Source organism: Erpetoichthys calabaricus, chromosome 8, assembly GCF_900747795.2.
Source record: "Erpetoichthys calabaricus chromosome 8, fErpCal1.3, whole genome shotgun sequence".
Taxonomy (NCBI): Eukaryota; Metazoa; Chordata; class Cladistia; order Polypteriformes; family Polypteridae; genus Erpetoichthys; species Erpetoichthys calabaricus.
In genome coordinates this window covers 11,297,950-11,316,848 of record NC_041401.2, presented here as the reverse complement: position 1 = coordinate 11,316,848, position 18,899 = coordinate 11,297,950, and the positions used below count along the sequence as shown (strand labels likewise).

The 18,899-nt window shown below is 40.7% G+C and overlaps 1 protein-coding gene across 1 annotated transcript in view; it reads right to left on the bottom strand.

Annotated features, from left to right (window-relative positions):
- The window catches only part of pde11a (phosphodiesterase 11a), a 428,873-nt gene that overhangs the window by 216,078 nt on the left and 193,896 nt on the right, over nucleotides 1-18,899 (bottom strand). Inside the window, exons 5-8 of the mRNA XM_051930468.1 lie at nucleotides 16,997-17,137; nucleotides 13,103-13,167; nucleotides 8,514-8,646; nucleotides 4,903-4,978 (exon numbers count right to left, since the gene is read on the bottom strand). Of these exons, the coding sequence (XP_051786428.1) occupies nucleotides 4,903-4,978; nucleotides 8,514-8,646; nucleotides 13,103-13,167; nucleotides 16,997-17,137 (415 nt within the window). The remainder of the gene's footprint in view (nucleotides 1-4,902; nucleotides 4,979-8,513; nucleotides 8,647-13,102; nucleotides 13,168-16,996; nucleotides 17,138-18,899) is intronic.

Sequence of the window (18,899 nt, the reverse complement as noted above, 5' to 3'; positions counted from 1 at the left end):
TATAGTGGAGGTGGAGGTGCTTTGTGCACGTTTTGTCCTAATAAATATAATATTTGGACTTTTACCTGGTGTCTGACGTGTGGTCTGAGGGTTTAAGGGGTCACAGGGAACCTAAATCTGTCACATTCTCTATTACCGGTATATAAAAAAAAAAAACCTGCGACGAGACGAGACGTTTTGGAACAGATTTTTTCAAGTCCCACAAGACAAGACTTTTGACATGAGATTTATTCAAGTCACGCTCTCTTCTCAACTATATCCAAACGCGCCCGCAGTCCTCTCACCTCTCATTGGTGTGAATGCTTTTGACAGACACGTTTCCTGCTCTCTATGCTCTTGAAAATTTTTATGCTTTCGTCACTTTAAGTTCCCAATTAAAGAAGACGTATCATGTCCAAATCTTATTGATGAATTTCATCCTGAAGGGTTATCAACAGAAGAAATGAGTACACGGGCAATCCTAGCACCGAGAAACGATGAAGTCAAATGAATTAACGCGAAAATTGTTGATCGGTTACACGGCAGATTGGTTAAATGCGTATCAATAGACTCTGCTGAAACAGATGGTGGTGATGCTGCGGAAGATGAAAACATCAACTTACAAAATCATGAGGGATATCTACAACCGTTAACACTGTGCAGTCTTCCTCCGCACGAATTACTGTAGAGAGAAGGATGTATCCAAAAAAGGTCATGTCATACATCTTCAGGGGATAACATTAGACAACAAAGGAGATCTTGATATGCTATTCGTATTAAAACATTGACTGTTTCCCGTTAGAATAGCTTTTGCTATGACAATTAACAAATCACAGGAACAAACATTCAAAAAAGTTTATTTATTAGAGAGAAAGAAACGAAATTCACTCATGGCAAATCCTAGCACTGAGAAACGAGGAAGTCAAATGAATTAACAGCAAAAATGTTGATCGGTTCCACATCAAATTGGTTAAGTGCGTCCAAAATTGTCATTCGGTTACATGGCCAAATTGGTTAAATATGTACCAATAGACTCTGCTGAAATAGTTGGTGGTGATGGTGCGGAAGATGAAAACAACAACTTACAATATCACGAAGAATATCAAAAACCATTAACACTGTCCAGTCTTACAATGTACGAATTACTGTAGAAAGAAGGATGTATTTCAGAAAGGTAATGTCGTACATCTTCAGGGGATAACATTAGACACCAAAGGAGATCTTGAGATGCCATTCGTATTAAAACGTTGACAGTTTCCGGTTAGAATAGCTTTTGCATAGGCAATTAACAAATCGCAGAGACAAACATTCGAAAAAGTCGTCTAATTTATTAGAGAGAAAGAAACGATATTCACTCACAGGCAGTTATACGCTGCGTTGTTATGATGTATGTTCAAACACGGAATCAAAATTCAATGCGATATTGACGAAAGGTTCATTCAAAAAATTGTTTTTATTGAAGTTTTACAGTAAAAGTGTAAGTTTAAAAAGCATCTGCGTGTTAATTTCAAAGCCAAACAGAACGAAAATGTATAACGCAACGAATACCTCTAACGCAACATGAAACATAATCTACTTTATGTTTTACTATTTTATAATATGGTTAATTACTCGTTGTAATGTAAAATAGTTGGCAATCAGGACCAGTGTCCTAACGATAGGACTCACAAAATGGCACCAGGACATCACTAATAAAAAAACTAAATGAAATATACTTTATTCCAAATGCAGAAAAGACTAAAGATAAATAGCCAAAAGTGTTCTTGGACATCAAAAACCTGTCACACGTGTGCTTATAGTGAATCGGTGGCTTAAGGTTTAAGGGCTCTAGTGATGGTAATTCTGCGCCGATGCCGAGGTTTGGATGCTCTATGATAACGCCATTTCTTTTCCTCCCTCTGCAGACCGGAATATTGACGGCTTTTCCATCGCTGATGCCATTTGTGGTGTCGGTCCGCCCGGACCCATGACTTCCTGCTGAACACCATCGTAGCTGGAAAATCCGCCATCTTGGATAGCCAGAACCAGACGTTTATTACTCACGTTATTTTTCCTCATTGAAGTTTCAATTATACAGAGTTTGCCTACGGGTGCCCTAGAACTATGAAGTAAGATCGGTGTCAAAAATAACTCGTAATAATTTAAGTCAAATTTACATTTCACGCATGTCAATTACGCTTGCCTTTCAGAAATTTACGCTTGCTTCTAAAAATATGCTTGCGCTTCTAAAAATTACAAGTCTCAAGCGTGAACAAACTGTCAAAAATACGTTACTGGACGCACGAGGCATTCTCTATCAAAGAAGAAACAATCTTCCTTCCACCGTGACTTTGGAGTACTGCCAGGCTGAAAAAAAATGCAAGTTCTCCATTTGACCCGGAAGTGCTGGCAAGTCACTGGGACAGAAAGACAGAAGCATTTCCGGGTCAAGGACTATATAAAGGACTGCTGCAAACCCAGCAAGCGAGCCGGGAGGTGTGGAGGAGAGAATTGGTTATGATTACAGTATTGTATGGTTATTGTGCTTATTTACCTGCCTGTGTATGGTGGCTGCGGTGCTTAGAGGCACTACTGTATTTATAAAAGAAGGAATTAAAAATACCTTTTAGTACTTTTACCTGGTGTCCTGGACGTCTGTCTGTTGGGTTAGAGGAGCGACAGTGCCCTCTAGTGTTAGATAGATAGATAGATAGATAGATAGATAGATAGATAGATAGATAGATAGATAGATAGATAGATAGATAGATAGATAGATAGATAGATAGATAGATAGATAGATAGATATTGCCTGCAGTTTGGGGTGTGGCAGCACATTCTACTGTCTACACTGTCTGTCTATCTATCTATCTATTATATAGTGCCTTACATATCTATCTATGGAGAGGCTGCTGCTTCACCACCTGAGGCCACAGGTCTGCCATGCCCTCGATCCTCTGCAGTTCGCATACCAGGAGAAGGTGGGAGTGGAGGATGCCATCATCTACATGCTACACCGATCCCTCTCCCACTTGGACAGAGGCAGTGGTGCTGTAAGAATTATGTTTCTGGACTTCTCTAGCGCCTTCAACACCATCCAACCTCTGCTCCTTAGGGACAAGCTGGCAGAGATGGGAGTAGATTCATACCTGGTGTCATGGATCGTGGACTATCTTAAAGACAGACCTCAGTATGTGCGTCTTGGGAACTGCACGTCTGACATTGTGGTCAGCAGCACAGGAGCGCCGCAGGGGACTGTACTTTCTCCGGTCCTGTTCAGCCTATATACATCAGACTTCCAATACAACTCGAAGTCCTGCCACGTGCAAAAGTTTGCTGATGACACTGCTATCGTGGGCTGCATCAGGAGTGGGCAGGAGGAGGAGTATAGGAACTTAATCAAGGACTTTGTTAAATGGTGCGACTCAAACCACCTACAACTGAACACCAGCAAAACCAAGGAGATGGTGGTGGATTTTAGGAGGACCAGGTCCCTCATGGACCCCGTGATCATCAGAGGTGACTGTGTACAGTGGGTGCAGACCTATAAATACCTGGGAGTGCAGCTGGATGATAAATTACACTGGACTGCCAATACTGATGCTCTGTGTAAGAAAGGACAGAGCCGACTATACTTCTTTAGAAGGCTGGTGTCCTTCAACATCTGCAATAAGATGCTGCAGATGTTCTATCAGACGGTTGTGGCGAGCGCCCTCTTCTACGCGGTGGTGTGCTGGGGAGGCAGCATAAAGAAAAGGGACGCCTCACGCCTGGACAAACTGGTGAGGAAGGCAGGCTCTATTGTAGGTATGGAGCTGGACAGTTTGACATCTGTGGTAGAGCGACGGGCGCTGAGCAGACTCCTGTCAATCATGGAGAATCCACTGCATCCACTGAACAGGATCATCTCCAGACAGAGGAGCAGCTTCAGCGACAGACTGCTGTCACCGTCCTGCTCCACTGACAGACTGAGGAGATCATTCCTCACCCACACTATGCGACTCTTCAATTCCATCCAGGGGGGGTAAACGTTAACATTATACAAAGTTATTGTGTTATACCTGCCTGGAACTCTCCACCTTTTACTTTTTTTTTAACTTACACTGCGCTTTTATTGCTCTTTAATTAATATTGTTTTTATCAGTATCCTGCTGCTGGAGTATGTAAATTTCCCCTTGGGGATTAATAAAGTAAGTATCTATCTATCTATCTATCTATCTATCTATCTATCTATCTATCTATCTATCTATCTATCTATCTATCTATCTATCTATCTATCTATCTATCTATCTATCTATCTATCTATCTATCTATCTATCTATCTATCATCCTGCCTACTATACTAAAATGAATGTCTGTCTGTCTATCTAACTGTCGCAGTGCTAATTCTGTTAGATTGATAAGGACTAATGAAGACTCTTTGCAAGTTTCACATGTACTTTAGAACTTAAGACATTTGAGAAGGCCATTCAGTCCATTTGTTTAGCCAGTAGCTAAGCTGTTCCAATATCTCATTCAGATTCTTCTTAAACATTGTCAAAGTTTCTGCTTTAATAACATGGCTTGGTAGTTTGTTTCAGATTCCCACAACTCTTTGAGAAAAATAGTGCTTCCTGGCTCCAGTCGTAAATGCTCTTCCCCTTAATCTTCACTGGTCTCCTCCATTGTTTTGAGTTTTTATAAATTTCTATAAATCACCACCAGACCCCCATAGGCCAGATTTCTATGTACCTACCATTTTATTATCACAATAGCATTACTATAAAAGCATAAAACTGATAGAACCACCCAAAGAGTCCCCAGTGCCCCCTTAACCTGAAATCTCACACAAACAATGGATGATTTCCCACTCATGAAGAGACAAGAAAACAAATTAAATTGTAACAGAAATGAAAGCTGGTGACCATAACTGTTAAGATGCCCCCGCTGAACCTCCCAAAGACTCACCGATAATTTGATGGTTGCTGTTCCAAATAGGCACACAGAGGACGGAGCGTATGTGAAATCCGGAGAACTGATCGGCCTGGGGAAAAGAAAAATTGAAAGGACAGCTGTAGAAACATCCAGTGATCTCGTTAGCCTTGTGTTTGTCTGGAAAGTCATGCTGCATCATCCATGTACCGCATCTGCACCGTTATTGGGACTGGCCTACTATGGCTGGCATACTGATGTCCAGTAGCAGGCAGCTATCTGCATGCTGTAAATGCTGAAACCTGAGGACTGATTGAGGTTTTCACATCATCACAACTAGGCTACTGGTGTAAGTGCACATTGTGGCCTTTAGACTTTGAGATGACAATTGCAAATAAATTAAATAAACTCACTAATAATCCTTTCATTTCTCTAAAATGGATTATTTACACTACATATTTATAAGGAGCTGACGTCTGTCTTGGGAACATCAAGTCCAAGGTGGTAAACCAACACTGGACAGCATGACAGTCATTTTCCATACTGTTCTTAATGTGTACATCAGCACCTGGACCAGTATAGTGTTGTCGAATAACCCAACAAATTAACAGAATGAGCCTGGGATATAAGAGGAAATTGGACAACATATAAAGCCCACGAGGATCAGACAAAAAAAGGGGAAATTCTGCTCAAAGAACATCTGGAAAAGAACAAAATCCAGAATCAGGAAGGTACAAAGCAGTACAATAACCACAACTCCACCCAAATAACAACTTTTAATGATTTCATAGTGTGGTCCATCCAGAGGGTGGGATCAGAATTTGGAAAGCCAGTTAATGACCCCCCACACAAGGCACTCATACATTGAGTCTTATTGAGAAACCAGGTATGTGCCAGTGTGAATGTGGGAGTTTGGTTAGAAATGTCTTTTATACAATATACTGTATCTCATGAAAGATTTAATGTAATACTTACACTAAGGGCACTATATGATAGATAGATAGATAGATAGATAGATAGATAGATAGATAGATAGATAGATAGATAGATAGATAGATAGATAGATATGAAAGGCACTATATGATAGATAGATAGATAGATAGATAGATAGATAGATAGATAGATAGATAGATAGATAGATAGATAGATATTTTTTTTTTATTTTTTAAAAACAACGTTTATTGATATAATTGTAAAAAAAAAAAAAAACAGTATATAACATCACCCAACAAACAAAACACATATACAGAAAAATAAAAAACAAGTGCTATATAACAAATAAAGAAACATTTCCAGTTAAAGATTTCCTAACACACTAGATAGATAGATAGATAGATATGAAAGGCACTATATGATAGATAGATAGATAGATAGATAGATAGATAGATAGATAGATAGATAGATAGATAGATAGATAGATAGATAGATAGATAGATAGATAGATATGAAAGGCACTATATGATAGATAGATAGATAGATAGATAGATAGATAGATAGATAGATAGATAGATAGATAGATAGATAGATAGATAGATAGATATGAAAGGCACTATATGATAGATAGATAGATAGATAGATAGATAGATAGATAGATAGATAGATAGATAGATAGATAGATAGATAGATAGATAGATAGATAGATAGATAGATAGATGATAGATAGATAGATAGATAGATATGAAAGGCACTATATGATAGATAGATAGATAGATAGATAGATAGATAGATAGATAGATAGATAGATAGATAGATAGATAGATAGATAGATAGATAGATAGATAGATAGATAGATAGATAGATAGATATGAAAGGCACTATATGATAGATAGATAGATAGATAGATAGATAGATAGATAGATAGATAGATAGATAGATAGATAGATAGATAGATAGATATGAAAGGCACTATATGATAGATAGATAGATAGATAGATAGATAGATAGATAGATAGATAGATAGATAGATAGATAGATAGATAGATAGATATGAAAGGCACTATATGATAGATAGATAGATAGATAGATAGATAGATAGATAGATAGATAGATAGATAGATAGATAGATATGAAAGGCACTATATGATAGATAGATAGATAGATAGATAGATAGATAGATAGATAGATAGATAGATAGATAGATAGATAGATATGAAAGGCACTATATGATAGATAGATAGATAGATAGATAGATAGATAGATAGATAGATAGATAGATAGATAGATAGATAGATAGATACATATGAAAGGCACTATATGATAGATAGATAGATAGATAGATAGATAGATAGATAGATAGATAGATAGATAGATAGATAGATAGATAGATAGATAGATATGAAAGGCACTACATGATAGATAGATAGATAGATAGATAGATAGATAGATAGATAGATAGATAGATAGATAGATAGATAGATAGATAGATAGATAGATAGATAGATATGAAAGGCACTATCTGATAGATAGATAGATAGATAGATAGATAGATAGATAGATAGATAGATAGATAGATAGATAGATAGATAGATAGATAGATATGAAAGGCACTATATGATAGATAGATAGATAGATAGATAGATAGATAGATAGATAGATAGATAGATAGATAGATAGATAGATAGATAGATAGATATGAAAGGCACTATATGATGATAGATAGATAGATAGATAGATAGATAGATAGATAGATAGATAGATAGATAGATAGATAGATAGATAGATAGATAGATAGATAGATAGATATGAAAGGCACTATATGATGATAGATAGATAGATAGATAGATAGATAGATAGATAGATAGATAGATAGATAGATAGATAGATAGATAGATAGATATGAAAGGCACTATATGATGATAGATAGATAGATAGATAGATAGATAGATAGATAGATAGATAGATAGATAGATAGATAGATAGATAGATAGATAGATAGTGTGGCACCCGGATGGGGTTCCTACCCGGACGGGATGCCCAAGAGGACCAGAGGAGGGCTTGTGCCTCCTCCAGAACACGAGGGGGCGTCCGCCCTGGTTGCTTTGGGGGCCACGGGTACAGAGCATGGAAGCTCAACCCTGTAGGGACCCGTGGTCACCGCCAGGGGGCGCCCCGATGCCTTGGGAGCCCTGGACCTCAGTACTTCCGCCACACCCGGAAGTACTGGGGGGAAGAGGATTATGGACACCCGTAGGACTTCTGGATGTACCGTTAGAGCTTTCGCCACACAGGGGTGTGGCTACAGAGCCCCTTAGGCTACACCTGGAGCCCTTCTGGGGTGAATAAAAGGGGCCGCCTCCCGCCAGTCAAGGGCAAGAGTTGGGTGGAAGAGGACGAAGCTTGGTGGAGAGGAGTGGAGGCGGACCAAAGACTGTGAAAGGCATTGTGAGTGTGGCCAGGACTTAAGGGGTGATTGGTGCTGATTGTAGATTGTGCACTTCTATTGTATATATAATAGTTGTCAATAAACGTGTGTGGTGAAGAAACATGTCTACCTGTCTGTGTCCGGGCTGTTCCCCACGATAGATAGATATGGCACTATATGATAGATAGATTTTTGAATAAAGCAAAATTTGAAACAAGTGAAGGGGTCTGAAGACTTTCTGAAGGCCGTCTACTGCGAATGTTGGGACCTGCACATATGCACTCACCTCAGCATCAAACCGGGGGTCCTGATAAGCATCACTGATGTTAACTGGGAGGCCAGTGGAAGCGACAAGCTCAGCGATGCTGTTATTGATCAGCCAGTCAGAATAGGACGACTTCTCCAGGCTGTCTTTGAAACTGAGAAAGAAAGAAAACACATCAAAAATGGCATACAAGTGTAAGAGCAACAAGGCAATGTCGAATGTACAGCGGCGTCTAATACTTCACTATGACACCCAATTTTGAATGAAGAGGAAACAATAAAATATAACTGGGGGAATAAACTAAATCAAGGACCTCTTCCATTGACTTTACGGGCCTGTTAATTGGTGATATCTGTAATTAAATTTTGACTAGACACACTTCAATCTGCAGTTACAACGTATAACGTTTGGGACAAAGACATGTTTCCTTAATTTCTCCCTCTGTCCCACAGTTTTAAATGACAAATCAAACAATTCAGACCTTGTGGTAATAAAGTGCACACTGCAGACTTTCAGTTAAGGGGATTTGCAGACATTTTGGTCCGACAACACTTTGTCTACACGGTCCCCCCATTTTTGGTACACAGCAATGGCAGGTCTATTAAAACTGTTCTTATATTTAGGACTTTGTCACGTATCCCAGCATGCAATGACTGCTCGAAGTGTGCCAATCACAGACATCAGTAGGTGCTGAGGGTCTTCTTTGGTGTTGCTCTGCCAAGCCTCTAATGTAGCCATCTTCAGCTGCTGCTTGTTTTGGGGGGCTTGTCCCCTTAAGTTTTCTCTTCAGCGTATGGAAGGCCTGCTCAATTGGACTGAAATCGGGTGACTGGCCTGGCCATTGAAGAATTTCCAATGTTTCAGCTGTGATAAACTCCTGTGTGTCCTCAACAATGTGTTTGGCTCATCATTTTGTTGTAGGATGAAGTGCCGCCGAGTGAGTTTGGAGGCCTTTACTGAACTTGAGCAGATCAGATGTTTCTACACACCTCAGAATTCAATGTGCCGTCAGCAATGAAGAGAAGTGTGCCAGGATCTGTGGCAGCCATAACACCCCCAGCACGGCCATGTCTAACAGATGAGGTGGTCTGTTTGAATCACAGGCAGTTCCTTTTAGCTTTCGCCATCACTCTGATGAGGGTCATCTTTGTCTCGTCTGTCCACAAGATCTTTTTGTCATTTGTCACAAACTGTCACCTGGCCATCCTGTTTCTGTTCATGGAGTCTTCTGCTGATAGTCGTCTCTGACACGTCCACATCGGCCCCCTGAAGACTGTGTATGATCTGTCAGACAGGCATTGGGGGCTTTTTCTTGACCATAGTGAGGATTCTTCTGTCATTAGCAGTGGAGGTCTTCCTTGGCCTACCAGTCCCCTTGTGATTCCTGAGCCCACCAGTGTGTTCTTTCTTCTTCATGATACTCCAGACAGTTGATTTTGGTCATCCTAAGGTCTTACTGATGTCTCCATTGGTTTTTCAACCTCATGATGGCTTCTTTGACTTTCATTGGCACAGCTCTGGTCCTCATGTTGAACAATGGCAACTACAGACTCCAAAGGGTAGAAGCAGGCTGAGGTGTCTTATGAAGCCATGAAACCCACCTAAGGAATCACAAACACAGTGGCGTGCAGTGGCTAGAAGACGCCTGGGCCAAACTCCTTGACTGTATCCCCGCTAAGGTGAGGTGCTGTCAAAGTGAATGGTAAAGAAGATATATATAAGAATATATAAATAAGAAATAAACACTTTAGGGGCGGCATGGTGGTGCAGTGGGTAGCGCTGCTGTCCCTATTTTTTTTCTTTTCTCTGTACCCTAAAAAGCTTTCATATGTCACTCAGACAGTGGAATACAACTCGCCTTTTTGCGGCGACATTCATATCTGAAAATTTCTTTTTTTATTTCCGGCACTGTGCGACTTTCTGGACTTGAGCTTAAGAGTTTCTCCGACACGATATGTCACTCGATCAACTTCCTTTTGTTGTTTATACCACTGTTTAAACCAACAAATAGTACTTTTTTCCTTGCCTCCACTTGGTATTCGCTGAAATGCTTCTATTTTCCCCCGTGCTTTTGCCATTGTCTTTTCACAGAATGCTGAGCTTAAGGGCTATTATTTTATTATTGACTAGCAAAATACCCGCGCTTCGCAGCGGAGAAGTAGTGTGTTAAAGAGGTTATGAAAAAGTAAAGGAAACATTTTAAAAATAACGTAACATGATTGTCAATGTAATTGTGTTGTCATTGTTATGAGTGTTGCTGTCATATATATATACATATACACATATACACACACATATACACACATATACAGATATATTATATATACATATACACATATATTTTTTATATATATATTTTTTATATATATATATATATATATATATATATATGGTTGCAATAGTTTACTGTCAAATAAATGCAAAGAGTACACGACACGTGTTTCGCCCTCATTCTGGGCTCATCAGGTGTACACACTCCACTGCACTCCCTCTCGGGAATCGAACCTCGGACGTCAGCACCAGAGGCGATGCCCCTAACGTTGCGCCACGGCGTGTGGTTCGTTTATTTGACAGCATGTAGATCGGGGTAATTACATTCACGGCATTCAAAGTCTGTGTCACAATCTGTTAGTGTGGATGCTGGCCAACCACAAAGCGTTACCTGGTAGGTAACCACCCACACTAACAGATTGTGACACAGACTTCGAATGCCGTGAATATATATATACTAGCAAAATACCCGCGCTTCGCAGCGGAGAAGTAGTGTGTTAAAGAGGTTATGAAAAAAAAAGGAAACATTTTAAAAATAACGTAACATGATTGTCAATGTAATTGTGTTGTCATTGTTATAACTGTTGCTGTCTTTTATATATATATATATATATATATATTATATATATAATATACACACACACATAAACATTTATATACATATACATATATATACATATCTACATATACACATCTACATATATATACACACATACATAAACACACACATAAGACTTACTGACTGAAACGGGCTTTCATTGACAATCATGTTACGTTATTTTTAAAATGTTTCCTTTTTTTTTCATAACCTGTTTAACACACTACTTCTCCGCTGCGAAGCGCGGGTATTTTGGTAGTATATATATATATATATATATATATATATACATATATACACATACATGCAGTTTTAATAACACAGAAATCAATATAAACATTAACATCATTATCATATGAGAATATGAAGTAATATATAAGAAGCACATTTCATATAAATATAAATTATTGTCCGTACGCCATGTTTTTTTTTTGTTCTTTATTTCGCCTTATACAATTTCTTGTATTAGGAATTTGTTACTTTTCACATACCCCTTGGGGTCAGAGCGCAGGGTCAGCCATTGTACAGCGCCCCTGGAGCAATTACAGGTTAAGGGTCTTGCTCAAGGGCCCAGCAGAGTAGGATCTCTTTTGGCAGTGATGGAGATTTGAACCAGCAACCTTCTGGATACCAGCACAGAGCCTTAGCCTCAGAGCCACCACTTCGCCCTTAGTGTGAATTCTACCCATGGCATTATGCATGAGGGCCCAGGCCTCTATCTATAGGCTGGCTCTGAAGAATCTGGGAGCTCCACAGCAGAAGAAAAGAAAATGAGACCTCAAGTATACTCAGTAAGCAGTAATTGGTTGATTAATATGTGAAGTCACTCATTGTGACTTGCGCAATCGATTGATATGCATGACTTTAGCCTATAACCAAGAGATTACTTGTCAGTTTTCAGAACCACATACTGAAAAGCTTCTCCTTAGACCGTCAGTGGTTTGCATGGCAGTTACTCTTATTCTCCAGCAGGCAGGAATCCTGATCTTTTCCTCAAGAAGCAGGACATCTGGCAGCTTTCCCGTGCCCGTCATTATGCGTACTCTGTGTGATTTAACTGTTGCGGCTGAATTTTCAGTACGAGAAGGAGGCGTTTCGAAACCATTACATCTACAGAAGTATTAGCCCCCACATATTCAGAAGAGTTTCTTAAGGGAATGTTGTGGTCCTTTGGTTATCATTGGAAGATGGAATTTGGTGGATTTTCAAATTCAAAAAAAGCTTCACAGATATACTCAAACTCCATAAACATCCAAGCCACATAACGTCATGTTTGTATTTGGATGGGAAACGGGAAGGAAAGGCAGAAGGCTACATTTCTAGTTACCGTGGTTACGGAGGTCAGTATTTTCACAAAACAACACCATCCTCCCCACCACCACCACCTTCCCCCCCTTCGGCTTGGGTCCTGTCCCATGAAATCAAAAGTGATTTGCGACGCTCATTTCTGCAAAAAGGTCTTTCAAGAGCCCAGGAGAATAAATGTCAGGCCACTTTTCATGCACCGTTACACTCCGTGAGAGCTGATCCACGGATGGCTTCTTTGCTGGATTCTCGTCGAAATTCCGCCTCCAACGGCTACTCCGGCGAGAACAGAAAAAAAAAAAAAATGACGAAAGAATGTCCCCCAGGGGCCACAGCTCACCTTTCATGAACAAAATAGCTACGCATTTGTAAGCTGAACAGCCCACCCTGTACTAGCGTCACTTATGGCGTGCAGAACGGCGGGCGGTATCTGTACCTGTTGTCCGTGTCACCGCTGCATTTTGGAGACAGGAGCTCAAAGGATTTGGTAAACTTCACCACCTGCCAAAAATATACATATGCAAATGAATAAAAAAGTGACAGTTTTATTTTCATGAGGGTTTTAGGGGAGGATGAAGGAACAGCACATGGAAAACAAACTTATTTTCATCTGGTCAAATAATCAGTCAAATGTATTTTGCATATCACACTTTTCATGGTAATCACTAAAGTAAAGGGGAGGACAGATGATCCATACATTTTCTAAACCACTTATCTAATTCAGGAGTGCATGGTGCCAATAGTTTTAGAAGCAAAACAGGAACCAACCAAAGACGAGGAGACAGTCCATCTTAGGGCACAGCTATGCAAAATGGAGCCAATCAATCTAACCTAAGCCTACACTCACACGGCTAAACATGCAGACCTTAATCTCTGTTATCGCTTTTTGTCCCGAAAACTGAGACTTTTGAAAACTGGCCACTTTATTAGGTACACCTACTCAACTGCTTGTTAACACAAAAATCTAATCAGCCAATCACATGGCAGCACCTCAATGTATTTTGGCCTGTAGACGTTGTCATGACGACCTGCTGAAGTTCAAACCAACCATCAGAATGATGAAGAAAGGGAACTGAAGTGACTTTGAACGTGGTGTGGTTGTTGGTGCCAGACGGGCTGATCTGAGTATTTCACAAACTGCTGATCTACTGGGATTTTCATGCACAACCATCTCTAGGGGTTTACAGAGAATGGTCCGAAAACAGGAAAATATCCAGTGAGCAGCAGATCTTTGGGAGAAAATTGCCTCATTGATCCAAGAGGTCAGAGGAGAATGGCCAGACTGGTTTGAGCTGATATAAAAGCAACAGTAACTCGAATAAGCACTCGTGACAACTGAGGTGTGCAGAAGAGCAGCTCTGAACACACAACACATCAACCTTGAAGCAGGTGGACTACAGAAGCAGGAGACCACACCGGGGGCCACTCCTGTCAGCTAAGAACAGGCAACAGAGGCTACAATTCACACAGGGTCATCAAAATTGGGCAACAGAAGATTGGAAAAACGTCATCTGGTCAGAAGAGTCTGTCCTGAACATGGTCACACGGGGGCTGCTGGCGCCAATCCCAGCTAGCATAGGGCACAAGGCAGGAACAAACCCCGGACCGGTGATGTGCAAAGTGAAATACAAATACCCTCACTGCTTTGTAACATACTTTGTAGCAGTGAGCGACATAAAATAAAATTATACTAAAGAATGTTCTGCTTGGTTCATTAATATGTTCATTAAGTTGATAAAAATGTTATTACATTTTTTTGGTCATTCTTGTATGTGTTATAATTTTTTGAAATTTCTTGAGCTTCTGTAAAAGCCAAATTTCTCCTTTTGACAAAGTGCTGTCTGTCTATCTGTTACAATGCCTTCATTCCTTCCTATCTATCATCTATCTATCTATCTATCTATCTATCTATCTATCTATCTATCTATCTATCTATCTATCTATCTATCTATCTATCTATCTATCTATCTATCTATCTATCTATCTATCTATCTATCTATCTATCTATCTATCTATCTATCTATCTATCTATAATTTAGTGCCTTTCACATCTATCTATCTATTATTTATAGAAGATATGGCTGGCATCCCTATGGGGACAAATGGTTCCTTACCCAGCAGAGACTCCTTTGTAATGGATGGGTGGAAGAAGACTACCTCTCTGGGCCATGTGCTCAGTATGACAGGTGACAGCAGCTCTCTGATGGATCTCCCACAATCGCACCTGCATGGCTGTATAGGAATTGGAATTCTAATGGGCAGCCCTACTGGGCCTTATGGGAGTAACCAGGGGGTGCTATGGGGAGGAGGCTTTCTCATTTTAGGGTGATTTCACCTGACACGGAAAAGGTGCCCAGATGCAATGTGGTAGCGGCGGAAGTATTCTCCAAGTCTGCTATAAAGGAAGCCGCTGCTTCTCTCAGGAGTCAAGAGTTAGCAACCCCCCAGGCAAACACGCGGTCCAGTCCCACCCTCCGGAAATGACCCTCTATCTGCCACGGCCACGTGTTTCGTGGGCGACCCCTTGACCTGGTCCAGCCATTCGAGTCCCCAACAATGAGGATCTTACGAGCTGGATCACCCTTGGGGAAATGTGCCACATGGCCATAGTGCCATAAGTGACGCTCCCTCATAATGCAGGTAAATACATATATACATATATACATATATATATATATATATATATATATATATATATATACTGTATATATACACTGTGTATATATACATATATATATATCTCAATCCATCCATTTTCCAACCCGCTGAATCCGAACACAGGGTCACGGGGGTCTGCTGGAGCCAATCCCAGCCAACACGGCACAAGGCAGGAACCAATCCCGAGCAGGGTGCCAACCCACCGCAGGACACACACAAACACACCCACACACCAAGCACACACTAGGGCCAATTTAGAATCTATATATATATATATATATATATACTGTATATATATATATATATTATATTTATATATATAGGTGGCACGGTGGAGCAGTGGATAACGCTGCTGCCTCGTGGTTAGGAGACTCGGGTTCCCTTCCCGGGTCCTCCTTGCGTGGAGTCTGCATGTTCTCCCCGTGTCTGCGTGGGTTTCCTCCCACAGTCCAAAGACATGCAGGTTAGGTGCATTGACAATCATAAATGGGCTCTAGTGTGTGCTTGGTGTGTAGGTGTCTGTGTGTGTGTGTGTGTTAGCCCTGCAGTGGGCTGGCGCCCTGCCCGGGGTTTGTTTCCTGCCTTGCTCCCTGTGTTGGCTGGGATTGGCTCCACCAGACCTGTGACCCTGTAGTTAGGATATAGTGGGTTGGATAATAGATGGATATATAACACAAAATATAGACTGACGTTCAGTATAAAGGATTTTAAATGTATACCCTTCTTACATGGTGGTGTACTTTGTATTAACTGGTTTTGGTCTTGTGTACTGTGAAAAGTGTTCTGTAAAACTTGACTATAACTATACAGTATATGTAGCTCTTTAAGATGGTGCTGATTAACCAAAGTTTCTGTGAAAAAGACAGCTATGTGAAGTTGTGTGTTTTAGTTCAGCACACTGTCAAGTGCTGCAGTTTCATAGATTGAGTGTGTAAAGTGGATTGGCTTCCAGTCCAATTTTGGACCAGTGATCGGCTTTGGCCCCACATGACTATGAAATGGATTAAATGACTTTGAAAACAAAATGATTTGTCTGACACCATAAACACTCCGCATTAGCACTGTGAAAGATGATGCGTCAAACTAACTACCGACTGGTTTATATCAAATTCTTTCAGGTAACGATTGCACCTTCAATTTCGTTGTTCCTTTGTAAAAGTGACAATGACAATAAAGATCTATCTATCTATCTATCTATCTATCTATCTATCTATCTATCTATCTATCTATCTATCTATCTATCTATCTAATTCCTAGTGAAGCAAAATGACCCCTTTTTATTGGCTAACTAAAAAGATTACAATATGCAGGCTTTTGAGGCAACTCAGGCCCCCTAATTACGTCTTGCCAGTGGTGTGATTTGAACCCTCAACCCTGGTGGTTTATTCTAACACTTCTACCTCTAGTTTCATTTCCATACTTTTATAGCTCTTCACTCTTTCCAATTTGGCCATTCTACAAGACGCTACACGAGTTACTGGTGGTGCTAAACTTTTCCAGTCTGATCATGTCTCTTTGTAAAAATTCACAAGACAATAGTCATTAGGACTTTTAGGTGATGGATGGAGATGCCCACTAATTTTTTGCTACTTTAAAATAAAATTTCATCCATTTCCATAAACTGAACCCCCTCCTTCCACCCATCCCCTAGTATTACTACATTAATACATACTGGTGATTCGATATCTTCAAGGAGTTGCACAGAACACCTCTCACACTTCAGCAGGGTCTGCGCTCGGTGCATGATCTTTCGGACGATCTTCTCCAGGTCTGTCTGCTCCTCAAACAAGTCATTGACGACCTCCAGCAAAGCCTGTGGAAGTCCAATTGAAGACAGCGTTCAAAGAAAGCATAAAGAGTTTGGGGGTCTGCTTCTCTACTGCTGTACAGGATAACTTCATCCCCGACCACCCTCCAACAATGCTCCTCAACAAAACATAATGTCAAGGACAGAGGTAGGCAATGTCGGTCCTGGGGAGCCGCAGTGGCTGCAGGTTTTTGTTCCAACCCAGTTTTCTTAATGAGACATCAATTATTGCTGATGAAGCACTTATTGCACAAGTGACATTTTTCTGCTTCATTTTAGTGGTCTCTCTTGTTAAGGTCCCCCATCCCTTAATTTCTTATTTCACTCTTAAACAGCTGCATTCACTGTTTTAATGGCTTCTTATTAGCAATAAGATAAATGACAACGGATCATTTACGATTTGAAGCCTAAAACAGATCATTTTCAATCTGTCACATTTTATTAAACCAAACAGTGCATGATGAACACACAGAGGTGTAAATGGAGAACTCCTGGCTACTTTGTCATTTGCATTTTATTGCTACAACAAGAGGAGACCACTAAAATGAAGCAGAAAAATGTCACTCGTGCAATAAGTGCTTCATCGGCATTAATTGATGTCTCATTAAGAAAACTGGGTTGGAACAAAAACCTGCAGCCACTGCGGCCCCCCAGGACCGTTGTTGCCCACCTCTTCTTCATCGGCATTAATTGAATTCTCATTAAGAAAACTGTGTTGGAACAAAAACCTGCAGCCACTGCGGCCCCCCAAGACCGTTGTTGCCCACCTCTTCTTCATTGGCATTAATTGAATTCTCATTAAGAAAACTGGGTTGGAACAAAAACCTGCAGCCACTGCGGCCCCCCCAGGACCGTTGTTGCCCACCTCTTCTTCATCTGCATTAATTGAATTCTCATTAAGAAAACTGGGTTGGAACAAAAACCTGCAGCCACTGCGGCCCCCCAGGACCGATGTTGCCCACCTCTTCTTCATCGGCACTAATTGAATTCTCATTAAGAAAACTGGGTTGGAACAAAAACCTGCAGCCACTGCGGCCCCCCAGGACCGTTGTTGCCCACCTCTTCTTCATCGGCATTAATTAAATTCTCATTAAGAAAACTGGGTTGGAACAGCCACTGCGGCCCCCCAGGACCAATGTTGCCCACCTCTTCTTCATCGGCATTAATTGAATTCTCATTAAGAAAACTGGGTTGGAACAAAAACCTGCAGCCACTGCGGCCCCCCAGGACCGTTGTTGCCCACCTCTTCTTCATCGGCATTAATTGAATTCTCATTAAGAAAACTGGGTTGGAACAAAAACCTGCAGCCACTGCGGCCCCCCAGGACCGTTGTTGCCCACCTCTTCTTCATCGGCATTAATTAAATTCTCATTAAGAAAACTGGGTTGGAACAAAAACCTGCAGCCACTGCGGCCCCCCAGGACCGATGTTGCCCACTCCTGATCTAGTAAGCAGTACAGCAGGGGTCTCAAACTGCAGTCCTGGAGGGCCGCAGTGGCTGCAGGTTTTCATTCTCACCCTTTTCTTAACGAGTGACCTGTTTTTGCTGCTAATTAACTTTTTAATGGACTTATTCTTGAAAACTCAGACTGCTGAATTGTTTCAGTCAGTCAGTCAGTCCAACCCGCTATGTCCTAACACAAGGTCACGGGGGGTCTGCTGGAGCCAATTAAGCCAGCACAGGGTGCAAGGCAGGAACAAATCCCGGGCAGGGTGACAGCCCACCACAGTCTGAATTGTTTCTTTTTCCTTAATTAGCAGCCAAACA